General features: G+C 38.9%; 3 protein-coding genes and 1 long non-coding RNA gene across 4 annotated transcripts in view; 2 read left to right on the top strand and 2 right to left on the bottom strand.

Annotated features, from left to right (window-relative positions):
* LOC118418208 (centrosomal protein of 89 kDa-like) overlaps positions 1-2,562 on the top strand; it is a 27,596-nt gene extending 25,034 nt beyond the window's left edge. The window contains exon 23 of the mRNA XM_035824048.1: positions 2,436-2,562. Within this exon, the coding sequence (XP_035679941.1) occupies positions 2,436-2,562 (127 nt within the window). The remainder of the gene's footprint in view (positions 1-2,435) is intronic.
* LOC118418576 lies at positions 684-1,558 on the bottom strand. Its single transcript, XR_004831471.1, has 3 exons — positions 1,391-1,558; positions 1,070-1,232; positions 684-740 (listed from the first exon to the last, which is right to left on the bottom strand). It is a non-coding gene; the product is annotated as an uncharacterized LOC118418576 (long non-coding RNA).
* Positions 2,563-6,231: 3,669 nt separating the features above from the next.
* On the bottom strand, positions 6,232-9,315 carry LOC118418572 (intraflagellar transport protein 27 homolog). Its single transcript, XM_035824564.1, has 3 exons — positions 9,096-9,315; positions 7,882-8,108; positions 6,232-6,843 (listed from the first exon to the last, which is right to left on the bottom strand). The coding sequence occupies exons 1-3, from the start codon at positions 9,162-9,164 to the stop codon at positions 6,576-6,578; spliced, it is 564 nt and encodes a 187-aa protein (XP_035680457.1). The 5' UTR covers positions 9,165-9,315; the 3' UTR covers positions 6,232-6,575.
* A 199-nt stretch (positions 9,316-9,514) lies between these two features.
* On the top strand, positions 9,515-16,572 carry LOC118418570 (glutathione S-transferase omega-1-like). The gene is made up of 6 exons (XM_035824562.1): positions 9,515-9,657; positions 9,889-9,935; positions 11,037-11,098; positions 13,389-13,614; positions 15,096-15,451; positions 16,065-16,572. Exons 1-6 carry the CDS (start codon positions 9,552-9,554, stop codon positions 16,081-16,083), a joined length of 816 nt encoding a protein of 271 aa, XP_035680455.1. The 5' UTR covers positions 9,515-9,551; the 3' UTR covers positions 16,084-16,572.
* The last annotated feature ends 513 nt before the right edge of the window (positions 16,573-17,085 follow it).

Here is a 17,085-nt window from a genome sequence, read left to right as displayed (position 1 = left end):
TGCAAAGTTACGTGACGTCATCTAACTTTGGACAGTGGGCAGGGTAGGTCAACAAGTGTGCGAAGTTGTCCTAAGTTGTGCAAAGTTACGTGACGTCATCTAACTTTGGACAGTGGGCAAGGTAGGTCAACAAGTGTGCGAAGTTGTCCTAAGTTGTGCAAAGTTACGTGACGTCATCTAACTCTGGACAGTGGGCAGGGTAGGGCGGCATGTGTACGAATTTGTCCAAAGTTAATTAATACATAGTAAAAACTTATATATGTGTAGATAAGATACACACCACTCACGCATATAAACAGATAAAATATAGATGCACATTAATCAGCACAAAATTAATGTTCATGCATTGTAAAAAAATTCATTTATTTCACTTTTATTGTCTTTTATTTCTCCTCTAAACGTTCGTTTTAACAATGCGCACAAAATAATTTAAGCTCACTCTTAATATTATATTTCCCTTTTTTTACGTCACTTCTAAATACAAGTACCTGAAAACATCTCCCCTATCTATTTATAAACTACATGTATTGCAGTCATCTTTCACTACTTTGTATCATAAGAAGTAGTAGTTGTTATGTTATTCCTTGTAATTTAACAATTAATTGAAGTACTTCCACCATTTAGTACATAAGTAAACCCAGCAGACGGACTACCACTGTCCGTATGGTCTTTCCGCAACTTCGTGTAGACATCAGTCACAAGTTCTTGAATCCATTTACAGATAGTAGATTTCCCAGCGCCTGCCAAGACAACAGGTAAATGCCATTTTGATCCCCGCTTTTTAATAGATGTTTAAAAAGAATAGAACAAATGAAATAAAAGCAGCCGTGGCGCAATACAGAGATTGAAAAACGACACCATTCTACGAACGCATTCCAGGTTTGAATTAAAAAAAAAAACACCTGAGCAAATGACGTAAATGTCTGTTGGTGACGTTAAGCAAAAGAATGTTCGACAAGGTATGGTTCTAGAAATGACGGTTGTAAATTTTGAACATATAACGTTATATCTACATTGAATCAAACGTTTGATTTGAAACAATAAAAAAGGTGTTTAGAAGTAAATCTACCTGTTGGCAGACAGATGGCTGTCCACAGAAGAACATTTTCCCTCCATTTGGTGTCAGGTGGAGAGACTTGTGCATGGCTTACAGCAAAAGCCGCGACCGTGATAAGGCTATATAAAACAGCCACCGTTGGCACGCACAAAACAGATGCAACAGCACAACATCCCTGTGAAGAATAAGACAAATCTTAATAAAGATAAGTAATCTGCATTCTGATAAAAAATATGTTGTTTTGTAAGATGTAACTTCTAAAGAATAGAAGATTTATGAATCAAAAGTCAGAACTCAAAACATATCAAGGTGCGATTAATACGACTAACCCACCTGAACAAGTTCTTCCGGAAAATCCTTCCAGTCAAACTCGACTTTCCAGGACGAATGGAGATCTGTAGCCTTCAAAGATTTACTGCACGACATGATATGATATAATATTGTCCGTAAATCCCCCGTTAAAAAGTCTATTTCGTCAAAGACACGGACTAAAAAGTAGCCGTGGAGACTTCATCGCCACACGGTTTCAAACTGTTAGACTGAAAAACGACACCGTTCGGTGAACGCATTCCGGTTTCGAATTACGAAAACACCTGAGTTAGTGACGTAAACGTCAGATTGTGACGTCTAAGAAGATGAGAACATTAGAAGAAAGGTTCTAGAAATGACAGTTGAGACATTTGAACGTAACACAGAAAACTTGTAGACGCGTAGTGGAGTATATATATCGCCAAAGTCAAGCTAGGCGACATCTTCCTAGGAATACGCGACCTGATCAGTACACCCGGCTGACTGTCCAAAGTTTAGATGACGTCATGGTTAGCGTGACGTCATAACTTCGGACAAGTTCGTACAACTCCGTACACCACCCGGCTGACTGTCCAAAGTTTAGATGACGTCATGGTTAGCGTGACGTCATAACTTCGGACAAGTTCGTACAACTCCGTACACCACCCGGCTGACTGTCCAAAGTTTAGATGACGTCATAACTTCGGACAAGTTCGTACAACTTTGAACAACTTTGGACAACTTCAGACATCTAACTTAACTTAGGACAACTTCGTGCATTTCACCCTGATACTAGACATGGGTGAATAGCTGTGGATTTTTTTCACCAAAATCGATGCCATTGAACCAAGCTGAGTCTACCAACAAAGTTTACCCCTCAAAATGCAGGAAATAGTGTTTAAGAGGGTCTACATTTCACAATTTTCCTGTTGGAGCATGCCCCATTCCACAGGATTTCCATTCAACATCCAGGGGACGGAAAAAAAATTCAGCTGGCTAGAACACTGAACTGCTCTATACATACTTTGGGTTGATTTAAATTAAAAGGCTTGTCTACAAAGAGACAGTTAATGTGTGTGTATCTCCCCAGGTTGCGTGAACAGACAGATGACTTTAACAGCCAGCGCCAAGAGTACCAGCGGGAGATCCGACACCTCCAGCAGCTGCTACAGAATAAGCAGGACCAGGTGGACTCTGTTATAGCTGACAAGAAGTAAGCACTTTGTTCTGTCTCTAATGCTTCGTTCACTCGTTGGTTTTATTTGTTGGTTAGTCCACACCAATTTAATTTATTGGTTCTCGGATTTCCCGACCCAATTATTTCCGATTTGCAAAAAAAAATGAAAATGAAGTCCCAAGAAAAATGTACGTTTTGCTATAAATTGCAGACGTTTCAAAAACCCCATTCCAGGGGCACATATTGCTGATAAACCAATCAGAGCGCTTATTTGCAGTCACATGATCAGAACAGTGGTATAAAATCAAAGGAAGAGATTCATTGGATAAGTCATGCCATGAAAAACTGAAAATTTGACTACTTTACCTTGTTTTTTTGTGTTAAATAAGTTCACCACAGACTTTTTGCAATTTTTTTTTCGACCGACCGCCCCAATATTTTTCTGAAAAAATCTGAGAACCAAGAAATTAAATTGGTGTGGCCTTATCAGCAAAAGACCAGGCGTTATGACATCATATACACCTTGGGCGGGTTAACCTGGATGTCAAACCGTCATAAACTTGAAAGCTCAATATGACAGCAAAGTAGGTGTTTATCGTGAGAGAAACCAGTGCCTGATCCTTTATCCTAACCTATCCTGCAGGCGTCTGGACAGGCAGCTGGAGACGGTGTGGCAGACAGCCACAGCTGACAACAGGAGAATGAGGGAAACGCTCAAGCCCTCCTCACGCAAGAAAAACCGAGACTTCGAGGGAGCTTTTGGATCAGACTCAGACCACCACCTCTTGTCCTCAGAAAGCGACAGATGAAAAAGTTTTCGCCCAGTTCCAAAACAACGTTCCGGTTTTCTGACAGTTCTTAGTGTTTTTAGCTTTCACCAAATGTTTGGGACTAGGGCAGAAAAAGAAGAGAAACCGATTGAACTGTGTCTTAAGATCTGCATTGTTCTGAAAGATATAATGTACTTAAACTACATTCCAAAGTGGTTATAGAAATATTCTTCTACTTTACATATAGCATATGGGAAGGTGTCATGTCAACGTAACTGTGCAAATACAAATGTTAGTCATTTGTTTTGGAGTTGAAGTGTTGCCAAATATCAATTTGACATCTGTATTTATCATAGTCTTGCCAGATATGACACTCATAACAATTTGCAAAACATGCCGGAAGTGCAACCTTTAAGCCATTTCCATGACCATAACCAGAGTGAATCAAACTCTGCTGCCAAAGGACACCAAAATAATGAAATTAAAGTCTTTGTAATCATCAGTTATACTTATTGTCAGTGAAAGTCTTCAACATCTGTATTTTCATCAGAACTTTTGGTATCAAATTTGATACATGTATATTAGAACTAGATACCTTTTGAAGGTCAAAATTTATATTTGTAGGCAGCTATTGTTGATGTAACACTCACTTGTGTTCCAAAAAATGTAATTATTGTAAGACGTTGTTTACTTGAAATCGATTGAATGATAGATGCAATCTTTTAGTGAAGACACTTTGTTAAAGAAAATAGGTGTCTTACGAGTTGCTACATTGTTGGTCTAACATTTTTAGGTGTACAGTTGACGCTTCTTGTTTGACTTATTTTAGTTCTAAATACAATCTTCATCGTCAAAACTAGTATGTTGTAGCACCAAGTTGAAGTATGTAGAGCACCCAAGACTTTGACAATTTTTCACTGTGTGCAGGTTCACACTTGACTGTTCGTAAAGCCACAATTTTTTATCAAAGAGTGTTCCACACCAGCAATACAATTTTCATGTTTCTATTTTGTGTATAGAGTTTTGTAGGGATCTAAGCGTTGTTTCAGGAATGCATCTCTATCTTCCCACATTGCTGGTATTGTATGTGTAGAGCATTCTGGGCTCCATGATTGTATTGTAGGGCCTCACCAATTTTGTTTGTTGTTTCTCGGATTTCCCCACCCTTTTTTTTCCGATTTGAAAAAAAAACAAAACTTTTCACATTGATGGCCACACCTTGTGTTGACAAAATTTCATGGCTCTCCTTTCTCAAATTAACTATGGGACTCAAATTCCAGTAGCTATACGTGCCTATTTTCGCTGGTACGTTTATAATTTTTCTTCAAACTTTGGACTTTGCTACCATGGACCCCCTAAATTAACTTGAGTAAGCCCCATGATCTCTCGTACCCCCGACTTTTTGCAAATTCTAAGTTAAAAAATTTTTTTTTGCGACCAACCGACTGACCCAATTTTTTTCTGAAAAAATCCGAGAAACAACAAATAAAATTGGTGTGGCCTAGAGATGAAAGTGAAATTTACATGTAGCCATTATCCTATTTTCTCCCAGTTGTGTAAATTTAAGTTCTATGTTAAAGGCTGCTGATGGTTGAAATTTTTTTATTTTATATCAAGCTTATAGAATATGAATTATAATGTTCACTTTTATGCTGAGCATGTATGATTGTACATTTCTGTGTTTTCAGCTATTTATGTATGTTGTATTTTAAAGGTAGGTGTGTGACACCATCTATATATGTATTTTGGTTCTAGTATTTGTGCACCATACATGACATATACATGTATTTACTATGCAACACCCTATGTATTTTGCTGCTCGCAAGTCAATAATGATTGTCACAGTAATTTTTTGTCCGATTTTATTTTTTTGAATGTTGTGAATCTCACGTAACAAACATGGATTTTGATGATTGTCAACATGGTGTATTTCTATACATCCTTGACTTTAGGCACCACTGTTTCTTAGAGAATATAAATTGCTTTACATGTATTTTGCAAATTCTTTGCAAAACTAGTGCTCCTCAGAATTTGCCAATATACATTTAGTTTCCTGTTCATGTATTACAGCAAATAACCTCCTTGATTACAGTAAAGTAAAAAGAGAAACTACAGCTGTTTTCCCCGAACTTTTGACTTCTATAAATAAGGCCATGTTGCTTGGATTATATTGATGACATCGACCCCACAGAAAAATTTGTGTACATTGTACAAAGCCACTGCAAAATAACCAAATGTATACTAATGCCGTAAAATGCCAAACTCATTGTGAAGGAACAAAAATGAAAAATCTATTGTTAGGTATACCATACTCTGTTTAGTCATTTATTCAACCTTGCTGATCACTCAGATTTTATAATGAAGCCAATTTTTTTCGCCAAACATGTTTTATTTGCACACTTGCATCAGTGGTTTCCAGAGGATGTCATCCATATAATCAAATCAACATGGCCTTATCATGGCTGTACAGGAAAAGTTTGAATAAAGCCCATCATTCAATATGGACTGTTGACTTCTACACCTGTGTTGTATCTTTTGAATCAGAATGAGATTTGGGGTATCCAGAGAATGTTATCATAAAATTGACTTCCTGTGCAATTATCAAAGTACATCAAACAGACATGTCTACATAGCAAAGGTACTCTCATTTTTAATCTCATCAAGAATATTTACACAACAAAGGTGGAATGTTAGTAACTTTTTCTGAACTTCTTGACCAGATTCCTACTAAATCATAGTTTCCATAAAGCAAAGCAAGGTAATATTAGTTACAATTCATTAAACATCTGAACTAAATTTTCATACACAAATATACAGTAAGGTTGTGCAACCCAAATACGTGCAAACCTTTAGTTTTTATTTATTTATTTATTTATTGGTTTGGCTGCACCGAACACACAGCCAGTTTTTATTCCTAAAAAGAAGTCCTAAATAAAGCATTTTTTTTTACATTAAAACATCTAAATTACATACCAACTTTTTGTTGTCAGGGTCATGAGCTGTATAGAAGGTTAGATTTTTTTTACAAACTGGTTGAGAAAACCAAATGGACACATTACAAAGTAGTTTTATATACACAGTTGGTGCAACATTGCAAAAGCAGCTAATCAGGTATTGAAGTAATGTACTACCGGTATGATTCTCATGAAATAACGAGTTTCAACAGATTTTACGGTACTCCCATCAAAACAAATCATAGTAAAACAAGACCATTGGCCTGATTGCCCAGGGCATAAAGTGTAACATACTGTAGATGTACAAATATAGTCTCTAGATATACAGTTTACATTGCCATACTTGTGATGGTCTCAGCTTTTGTCTGATACATCTTGTAAAACTCCTGTGCTAAGTAGTAAAACGGAGCCTCAACATTCTGCTGTTCTTTGGCGGAGCATTCGAAGTACTCCAGACCGTGGGAGGAAGCGAACTCCATGGGAAACTTCGGCGTGACCGTTCTCCGCTGCTCGAGGTCAAGTTTGTTGCCAATCAGGACGCCGGGTAGGACGATTTCCGGCTTCTGGTTGCGAATCCGTTCCAACCATTTGGAGCAACTAGAGAGATGAACAGGGAATAAAAACATTCATTTTCAGGATGTTGTCCAGGTATTACTAAGTACATTATTCTCAACAGAACAGTAGGGACTCCAGTAATTGGGCATGTTCTCTTGCAAAATTTGGAAATTTTCTTTACACATGTACTACATTTGTGGATTTTAATGCAAAACTATACATTGCATATGTTACACTGTAACACAGTGCATATTAATCTTTGTGTATTTTCAGGTACATTTTTCTTAAAGTTTTGAAGCAATGTTTACGTTCCAAAATAAATACATTGGACGCCACTAGACACAGTTACTTTAGTACTTGGATACTTCATAGGCATCTATCAGAAAAGACACATCCATACACCCATCTTATGGGAACAATGATTTTGCCATACTGTAAATGCATTTAAGTTTGCTGTAGGGAGAAAATGGAGTGTTTGACTTTAATTTGCTGTAAAGAGGTTGCAGCAAAACCTGCAAACATTAAACCACTGCAACAAATGTGTAGTCTGGGTACCATCCGGAAAGTAGTTCGCTCCGACGTTCAGTCGATTCTTCCTCTGACATTCATTATACACTATATATATATCACGTCTTGGATCCCGGACCACGTTAACGTCTGGAATCGTTCAAATTTTGGACACAGGCTCTGATTGGTCCCTACACTGTACACATGAGTGAATTATGAAATGGGTTCAAGCAATCGTTCCAACAGGCGTTCCAACACCCGAAACGCCCTCTGTCCACTTGCAGAAGGGCTGTTGTCATCGAACGAGTGCTCTAGAACCCATTCCTTGATTCGCTCATTAACTGACGTCACAACCAAACGGTTTGAACGCGCAAGACTCCAGATGGATAGCAGAAGCGAACTGCTATCTGGATGGTACCCAGGCTAATATAATAAATGTTACCGGTAACGTTTACAGTAAAATAGTCTGTGTAACAGAAACTCCGCTGTCCAGGGCTGTAACTGGCCCCTCCCCGCGGATGTTTGGCGGGCTGCTATAAGCAAGATTTAATCAGGCTAACAGTAAAAATGCACCTGTGAAACGAAGGTTCGCTGGAGAGGTCGAACACCAGACACACCACAGACGGGTGGTCCCAGTTCTTCTTCACGTGGTCGTAGAAGATCTCCTTTCCCGCGGAGTCGAAGATAACCAGCTCCACGGTGTCGCTGGTGTCCGGTATGACGACGGACTTGACGCACACCTCCACCCCTTCTGTCATGGTGTAACTCTTGGGGAAGTGAGACCCATCGCTGTGGAACGTCTGGAGAAGACGGTGTTTGGTAAGGGGTATGTTACTTTATGATAGGTTGTGTTTGTTTGTATTGCATGTGGCATAACACACCTTGCAGGGTTCTAGCCAGGATTTTCTTTTTCTTTTGTTTTTGAGGCTACCAACTTCAAGTTGCTGAAGACCTTTGTAGCCTACTGATTTTATTTTAGCGTAGTGGTAATCAATTGGGGGATGGTGTGGAAGGGAGAGAGATGAGATTCGAGATTGGCCCTTCCATGGTGAAAATGTATCTAGTAAAACGTCGACATGATAAGGGTACCCTTGAGGGTAGCTGTGACCACAACTCCTCCGTAGAGAGTATCGAAGGAGTTGTGGTCACAGCTACCTTGAGGGGACCAACTGTAACTAGTTTGAAGGACTTTTTGGTCACTTTGGAGTTCATGGCATATCATTATTTTTCATATTTCATTAGACATTTCTTCAGTAAGTAAATGATAGCAAAGTACCACTACAATAGTTGAAAATTAGCGTAGTGTAGCATCATCAGTCACTGTGTTCTGCATCTATAGTCTGGAAAGTCCTATCTCATGATTCAGTCTTTCTTCATTCTTTTCCATTGTAGCATAGTGGCCACTAAAGTGCACTAGTTATGGCATACCACACCAGGTTTGTATTGAATATTTGGACAGATTTAATTACTGAAAAATTTGAGCCACCTGGGACGGGAAGGACACCTTTTTCACCCGAGTGAAGATAAAATTTTTATGTGTAGACTGGTGTCCTACCTTACAACTATACCTATCTCGATTTCCACACACATCATTTTTACTCGATGTCAAACTGTACCCGTAAACTTTGTCAAGCATTGTTGCTTTCCTCAGGTTTTTTTTAACCTCCTTGCTCAAGCCTAAAACCAAAAACCTAGGAAGCTAGATCTCCGAGATGACCACAGCTGAATCACCATGGTTACTAGGCAAGCTTCTTCTCCGTGGGGAGGGGGGCATGAGCGGCACTTACCTGAACTAACGCGCTTTTCCCCACTGTGGAATCGCCTGCTACTATACACTTAGCTCTGAGTACCACCATCCTTTCAATCTCTGGATTTTTTAAAGCAAAAATCTGTTCAAATCTTTTTCAAACGCGTGAGAAATTCACCAACACGACGAACCTCCCGCCACAAATTTTCTTAGCTAGGAATTTCCTCAGTGCGCAGGTCTGGTGACCCGAGAGGTCAAAGTTAGGGGTGAACGACCGCGCGAGTTACCATTTTGCTCAGAGCGTACTGCACCTAAATTTGCTCCGTATTCTATTTGTAAGGGTTTCTTTTATCGTAAATTAGGTTGCTTTTGTATTCTACACACATAAAGTTCAAACAAGGAGCATTCATAAAAAAATGATGAAAGCTCATTGGTTCAAAGTTCAGAGTGAAAGTTAGGGGTCATTGACCGCCAGGCCAAACACACAATTCATGTGATGTTTACCATCAGAAGGTACAGGGTCCTAGGTAGCTTTAGTGTATTTTGTCGTCCATGTTCACAAACTGTTGCAGCTATGCCGACCGAAAGGCCCATGAAGAGAGGTGGGTTGTAGTACAAAATAGCATTGGTGTTTCGTTTTTGTTTTAACGTTAGATATGTTTTTGAAATTATGTCTGAATGTTGAGATTTATTATAATGACATGTCAATATAGCTTTAGAAAGAAAGTCTCACTTATAGGGTCAACACCTGTCCAAACGGGGCTCGAACCTTTACTTTATGATTCATGTGTTTCATTTATATTTTTGTGACATCTTATAATACATATTTCCAGGTTCCGCCTGCCCCCCTCCCCCCGGACCAGGTAAACTCCGTCTGTACATGGGCAATAGGCCTCGGAATTGTTGTTGTTGTTGTTTTGCAACAAAGAGGAAATACAGTACAGTGGTGCCACAATCAACGAAACTGTCACTCAAGCCAATTCAAAGGCACCGATCCACCAGATAATAGCACCCCGCTGCGCTCATAAAAGGCCCCCGTCAGCCCTTCCGGTCATCCTTAGAGCAAAGCTAACCCTCCTTACTGGAAAAATCACTGGGTAGGAAACGGACGTCCCAGATGTGCGTTACCAGTTGCCATGTTTTCAACCGGACTTATGGTACAGCGGGGCTGTTTCGGCGTATAGTCGGGTATTCTGAAACTATGTGACAACTATGAGAGTTTCTACATGCTAACAAAATCCACGCTGCACTGCAATACAGTTTGATCGGGGGGAACAGAACAATTTTCATTGTTTTTGTATGGGTTTGCGAAGCCGATCCTGAACTTCGGTAAGTCTGACTGTATACGGAAAACGGAAATTATTCTCGTGCAACACATCAAGGGAGTTATGCAAGGGAATGGCAAAATACCACACGTATGTATCGTTCTACGAGAACAGTGTTTTGATGAATATACAACTGCATTGTGGCTAGCAAACATTTTGGTAAAGAAACCGCCGATCCGCGTTTTGTATGATGCGTTGTTTATTTTTTGGGTGCCGTGTGTGCTGGTAACGCAGAGCCCCGGAAATCGGGCAAATTTCGACAACACAAAATGCCGTATATTTTTCTTTTGAAAGGGTATTATGCCCGCCATGTACTTTAGATTAAATGTGAATGTTCCACCGATGATAAATCTTTTCAATATAGCCCTTTACATGACGAAAATTCGCAGAAAATGACGATGTTTGAAAGGCCATTTCCTACCTATCGCTCGCTCCGCTCGCTGGTCGCCTTCGGCGACCTTTTAGTGATGGTCGCCTTCGGCGACCTTCGGCGATCTTCGGGTGCCTTCGCTCGGAACTCGCCGACGTTCGGCACCCGCTCGGGTCATCCCGAGTACATGTACTTCATTTAGAGCCACACTCGTAACATCATCCAGGCAGTATAAAAGCATGGAGATCCGACAACAATTCCTTGGCCTACCGCCTATGGTCTGTACAGTATGAGGTTCTGTCCGTACGCACAGCGGACTCGCCTGTTCCTCGCTGCCAAGGGAATAGAGTGAGTCTTCGAAATATATTATCATATTTTCCTATGCGGATACCAACCAGGGTCCTAGAACGGATTCAGCTCTGCATAGGAGAATGAAATATCATTGAACTTTGAACTTGACTTTGCTGCAGTGCAAACTGCAATTGTACAATGTGTCTGGATAGATATCTGGAAAAAACATCAACTGACATATTGTTGCATGCTCAAATATTGTGACAGATCATTGCCACGCTTCAGCTAATGATTCTGGTTATTTAGTTAATAAGTGTATTAGTTAATTGGTCATTTTCAATCAACATTTGTTAGTTTATTCCTGAATGAGTTGCAGCCTGTGTACCATCCTCAGTAACCCGACTCAATCTTTTCGACCCTATGATAGCAAAAAGATTGAGCCCATTACTACAGAGGAAGGTATTTACTTGGTTATTGTACTAAGCTAGTAGGTCTGTTTGTTTTATGGTTTTTAACTTATGTTTTTAACTTGGGTTGGGGTTTTGTGCGCGATAAAATTTGCGCGTTAAAACTTGCGCGTTAAAAACCTGCGCGTTAAAATATGCAAATTGATTGATTCCCTGGGGATTTGAAAACTTTTTTGCAGTTTTAAACTTAAAAGCTTGAAGAAGATAACACAAAATGAAATTAAGTAGCATATTGTTGCATTCTAGAGTACAAATATCTCTTTCCAGGAGTTTTAAAGTGATTTTTAAACATTAAGTTTTAACGCCCAACAGGTTGATATTTGCATGTGAAACAATCTGCTTGAGAAAAGATGAAATGAAGCTTGTAGAATGGAAAAAAGCCTCAAGCAGTTATATCTTATGATATAAAGCCTCACACTAGAGTCCATTCCAAGACACCATGCGGATGTTTGTGGCCATTGTTTAGAATTGATTTTAAAGTTTTGTAATTATATGTCTAGGACATTTGATACTTCAGAAATATTTGTAACACTGTTTCAACTTTATAAATATTCCCTGGTCCTGTAAAACTTTGGAAATACTCATCGTGTGGAATTGGATACTTCTAATGGTTTCTAAATAATGATAACAGTATTCTACCATTATTTACCATTTTCTACCATTTTTTGTAAATGGTTCAGTGGGCTGGGAAGATAGCAATTCACACATTCTTGCAAATTATGGTTGGGTGCCATGCAACAATGGCCCACCACAAAGGATTCACCAGTGCCCAGCAGTGAAATCTAAAAATATACAGATACAACAATAGGGCTTACTTTATGGGGGCAATAAACTAATTTAACCATTTGGCCAGGTTTACCATTTTTTGTAAATATTTGTAAATGTGAAATAATCACACAGAGGTTTCACAATAATTCTAAATAAAAATATTTTTGTACAGTTACTTTCAAAATGTTTCTAAAATATTCAAAGGAATTCAAATATATGAGTACTTTCTCAGTCAATCTTTTTAAAATAATTTAATTATTGTGGCTCAGATATTCTTTTATTCAAAATAATTCAGACTAATTATAAATATCGCTTAAAAACCCTCATGGTGTCTTGGAATGGACTCTTGTAATTTTTCCATGTATTTGTGTCTAATTCAAGTGATTTTGAAATCTTCTGGATATGCAAATTAGCCTATTCCCAAGGGACCTAAAAATTAGGGGCTTTTCAAACCAAAAATTCAGGTAACTGATGTAAAATCATATAATGGGGTCACATTTTTCTGCCTAAGAATTTCTCAATGCACAACTTAATTTTTTAACGCGCAGATTTTTAACGCGCGCGCAGATTTTTAACGCGCAGAAAACCCGTTCCCTTTAACTTGTGTATAGTAATAGTGCCAAAGTGTAGTTTTTATATAACTGTGTAAAATTCTTTAAGTAACTCCTTCTTGGTGCACTATGCATTACTACTTGTAGTTTGTATATGACTGCGTAACAGTTTTTTGTGTCTAGATCATATTTATAAATTGGATGTAATTCAGTACAGAAGGAACTCTGACACTGCGATTTCCCAATAAAAACCACCTTTGACTTGACTTTATTAAGTCAAGTAATTATTATACATTAATTATTATACATTAATTATTAATATTATTAATATTGGTGGCATGTCAGCAGATAAAAACCTAGGATGACCAGCATATGGTATACACACACACACACAACACACACACGCACACACACAATACTTCACTCCCTGAGGGTGAAGTAATGAAATATGATTATGCAATTATTATTAATCACCTTTCTATCTATAATTCTATCTATGGTGAGCTTGTGAATCTTCCTAAGATCCATTTCACTCAACATTTCTCTTGAATCTTTATCCAGACATGAGACCATCAACATTCACCTGAAACAGAAACCCAAGTGGTTCCTACTTGAGAAGAACCCAGTAGGGAAGGTGCCTGTACTGGAGAAGGATGGGGAGATGGTGTTTGAGTCTCTGGTGTGTAACGAGTACCTGGACCACGCCTACCCTGAACACTGTCTCACTCCGCGGGACCCTGTGGAAAAGATGCGACAGAGCATGCTTCTGTCTGTATTTGATCAAATGGTACGAATTTCATATAATTCAACTTTTATTTGTCTAGGGCAAATAAGATCAGTACTGAAACAACCAGAGGGGCAAGCAGAACAGAAAGAAACAACATCCCGACTCCCAGGATTCGAACCCGCGCCTAACCCGGGCAGCCGGATGACAAATCCAACGTCCAAACCACAACACCAAAAGTTCAAGAGCTGTTGGTGTGGTCAGTTTGGCAACGCTTGAACGGTTCAACCCCACTGTTACACTAATAGTACATGTACTTTATGTATAAAGTACATGTACTAAGGGCAGTCCCATCGCCCTTTTGAGGCCGTAAGTGCAGTGGGTTGTTATCCACTGTCTCTTAAGGGCAGTATAGTATTGGAAGGCGGATCCCATCCCTCTTGCTTCCTTTTTTTCCTCCCCAACTTGAAAATCAGGAACCCATTTTACACCAGGATGGAGTGAGGAAAGTTGTGTAAAACTAAAAGGCATCTCCAAAGGGCACAACATTGGTGGCATGTCAGGGGACTCAAACCCAAGGCCTGTGGGCTCTGGGTTGATTTGTGTTCTGCCATGACACCACCTATGTAGAAGCAAGGACGTAACGTCCTTGGTAGAAGCCATGTAATTGCACCCTATTTGCCAGCATTTTTCTTGCAATGTATATTCAAACTTTCTTCCATAATCTGTCTGCCGATACTGGCAAGCTTAGATTTTACAGAAAATTTAAAACCGAATATTGTATAGAGAAATATCTCGAACTTTGTGACTTTGAGCAGCGTTCCGCTACCAGTAAGATTAGAATTAGTGCCCACCCCCTGGAAATAGAAAAGGGGAGATATATCAAGCTACCTGTGTCCGAGAGGATTTGTAAATATTGCCCCTCAAATGCTGTGGAAGACGAGAGTCATTTTATCACTAATTGTTCTTTTTATGATGATATAAGAAACCAACTATTTATGAGTGTATCCAAAATACACACTTACTTTCCAACTATCCCTGACAATGAAAAATCAATCCTACTATTAAAATCAAAGAACCCACACATTATAAAAGAAGTGGGTAAATTCGTCTTCCACTGCCTAAAGAGAAGAAGTCTAACCCAACAAAACCAGTATAATGTACACTAGCATAGCATAGTCATAGAATGTAGTTCCTAGCACCTTTGTATTTTTTCCTTATTTTACATGTTGTTTGTACCTGCAATTAGCCCTCGGGCAAGAACTTGCAATAAACATATCATTATCTGGGTAGTGCAATAATGCGATGTTATGCAGCTGCACCGCACCAGTTTGGGATTTTAGGATTCAGTGCACTTAACAGTGTGTGGTAATCCATTGTGCAATTAACTGGCTTCTACTGTATGACATTTGGAGGGTTAAGTATTGTACAAGTCACACACTCACACAATCACCCAAAAACAATACTTTATTTCTTTAGGCTTGGGATCATGCAATTATCAATAATCATGTTTCTGGTTGTTATTTTTTTCCTGCAAACTTTAGGTCATGAGCCACTACTACAGTTACCTGAGGGCAAGTCAAGCTGGTGACTACTCAGCTCTGTCTAAGAAGTTTGGGTTTGGTTTACAACACCTGGAAAAAGCCCTAACACAGCCGTTTTTCGGTGGCAGCCAACCGGGCGCTCTGGATTACAACCTCTGGCCGTGGTTCGAGCGTTTCTCCACGATACCCAACCGCTCTGAGGAGTTGTCGGAGAGAAGGGTCCCGCGACTGACAGCATGGATGGAGCGAATGTTGGAGCAGCCAGCAGTGAAGGCCTGCCACATGCCTTATGAGCTGTATTCTCAGTTCGTGACGAGTTTTGCGGCAGGTGACCCTGACTACGATGCTGGCTTAGGGTAAGAATATGTTAGGTTTACATCTTTCATTGAACCACATTTGTCAATGCCTTGTCACAAACGCACTACTATTTATATCCGTTATCATACCAAACTTTCATTGTTAAAGAAAACACAAAGGACACACTTCCTGCTAAGATCACTGAATCAATCTATCATAGAAAATGTGGTACATTTCATTTTCAACTGTTTTCAAAGAAGTCAAACCCTGCAATAGTAATATAGGTTTAGAAACGTATTCGATATTCTGTATGTACATACAAACAGTTAATCTTCGTATGTTAGAACTTAGATTATTTACCTTTTTTCAATCACTTCATGAACTTGATTTTGTTCACCTGCAATTAGCCCCACGGGCATGAACTTGCAATAAAACCTTATTATTTAATGTCGCTGTTTTGGTTCCTTTTCTGTTAATGGAAATGTTGCAAAAAATTATTTACCCATTAATGTGAAAAGTTTCACAGCAATAATCATAATAATCAAAATAAAGAGGATACGCCAGTGATTTTAAATACAAAATGTATACATTATGTTAGAAGCAAGCACTTTTAAATGATGTGTTAGTGATGTTTCCTTATCAAGTCATATTTTATTTTCTTATCAATTACAGGAGATGGTCATCCTTGTAAATTGGTTGCGTCCAGGAAAGTCTCACTGAGACTCTCAGTCAGCCTGAAGAAGGATAAAAGTCAACACATTGTTTCAACCTGCAGCAACAACTTATTTTTTAAGAACATCAATTTGAGAAAAATTCAAACAAAAGGACTTCTTAATCAAAATTACATATATTGTATGTGTCCTTTGGCAGAATTTCCTCGTGAATTATGCAAATGACATTTGAGAGGTTCAACTTCTCGCTGTAGGTTTTGCAGACCACGAATATCTGAAACAGACCCACCAGAAGCAATACCTCCAATCGTCATGGAGGTAACTATGCCAATATGTATGAGGAGTACTGGTAGTCATGTTATATTGAGATTTTGTAAATAAGCATTGTGCCCAGTGCCCACACAATGAGGAATTGTATTTAAATGAGTGTGTTCTATTTCAAACTCCTTGGTTTAATCAAGGTTGTAGGGAAATCTCCCTATAACATTGCTTTGCCCATAGGGTGGAACGGCACATACAGAGACAATAAAATACCTGTCCTTCAAAACCTTGTTATGGAGGCTTGATTCCTGAGTTTTTTCATAGATAGGGGCTTTTTCCAAGTAAGGCCACACCAATTTAATTTCTTGGTTCACGGATTCGCTCGCTCCTATTTTTTGGAAAAAAAAAAAAAAATTACCACTCAGCAAATTTTCACCATAAATGAAACCATTCGCCAGCTTTCTGGTGTAGCAAACATAAAACTGACACAGTCTTCTTTTGTAATTTTCAACGAACAGGTGCTGTTACTGTACAGCAATAGTCTTTTGTACTTTTTTCAAGCTGAAAACTTTTTATTCTTTATGTTTTGGATTAGCCCTTACCTTTACCCCAACCATTTTACAATTTTTATTTTTATTTCGCCCTCTCGCTCCATATTTTTTATGAAAAAATCCGTGAACCAAGAAATTAAATTGGTGTGGCCTAAGGCCATGTTGATTTACTTGTGGAGTAAATATATGAATGACATCGGTGACATGAAT

This window comes from Branchiostoma floridae, chromosome 6, assembly GCF_000003815.2.
Source record: "Branchiostoma floridae strain S238N-H82 chromosome 6, Bfl_VNyyK, whole genome shotgun sequence".
Taxonomy (NCBI): Eukaryota; Metazoa; Chordata; class Leptocardii; order Amphioxiformes; family Branchiostomatidae; genus Branchiostoma; species Branchiostoma floridae.
Note: the sequence above shows the minus strand (reverse complement) of the source record. Positions and strands in the feature narration are given on the sequence as shown.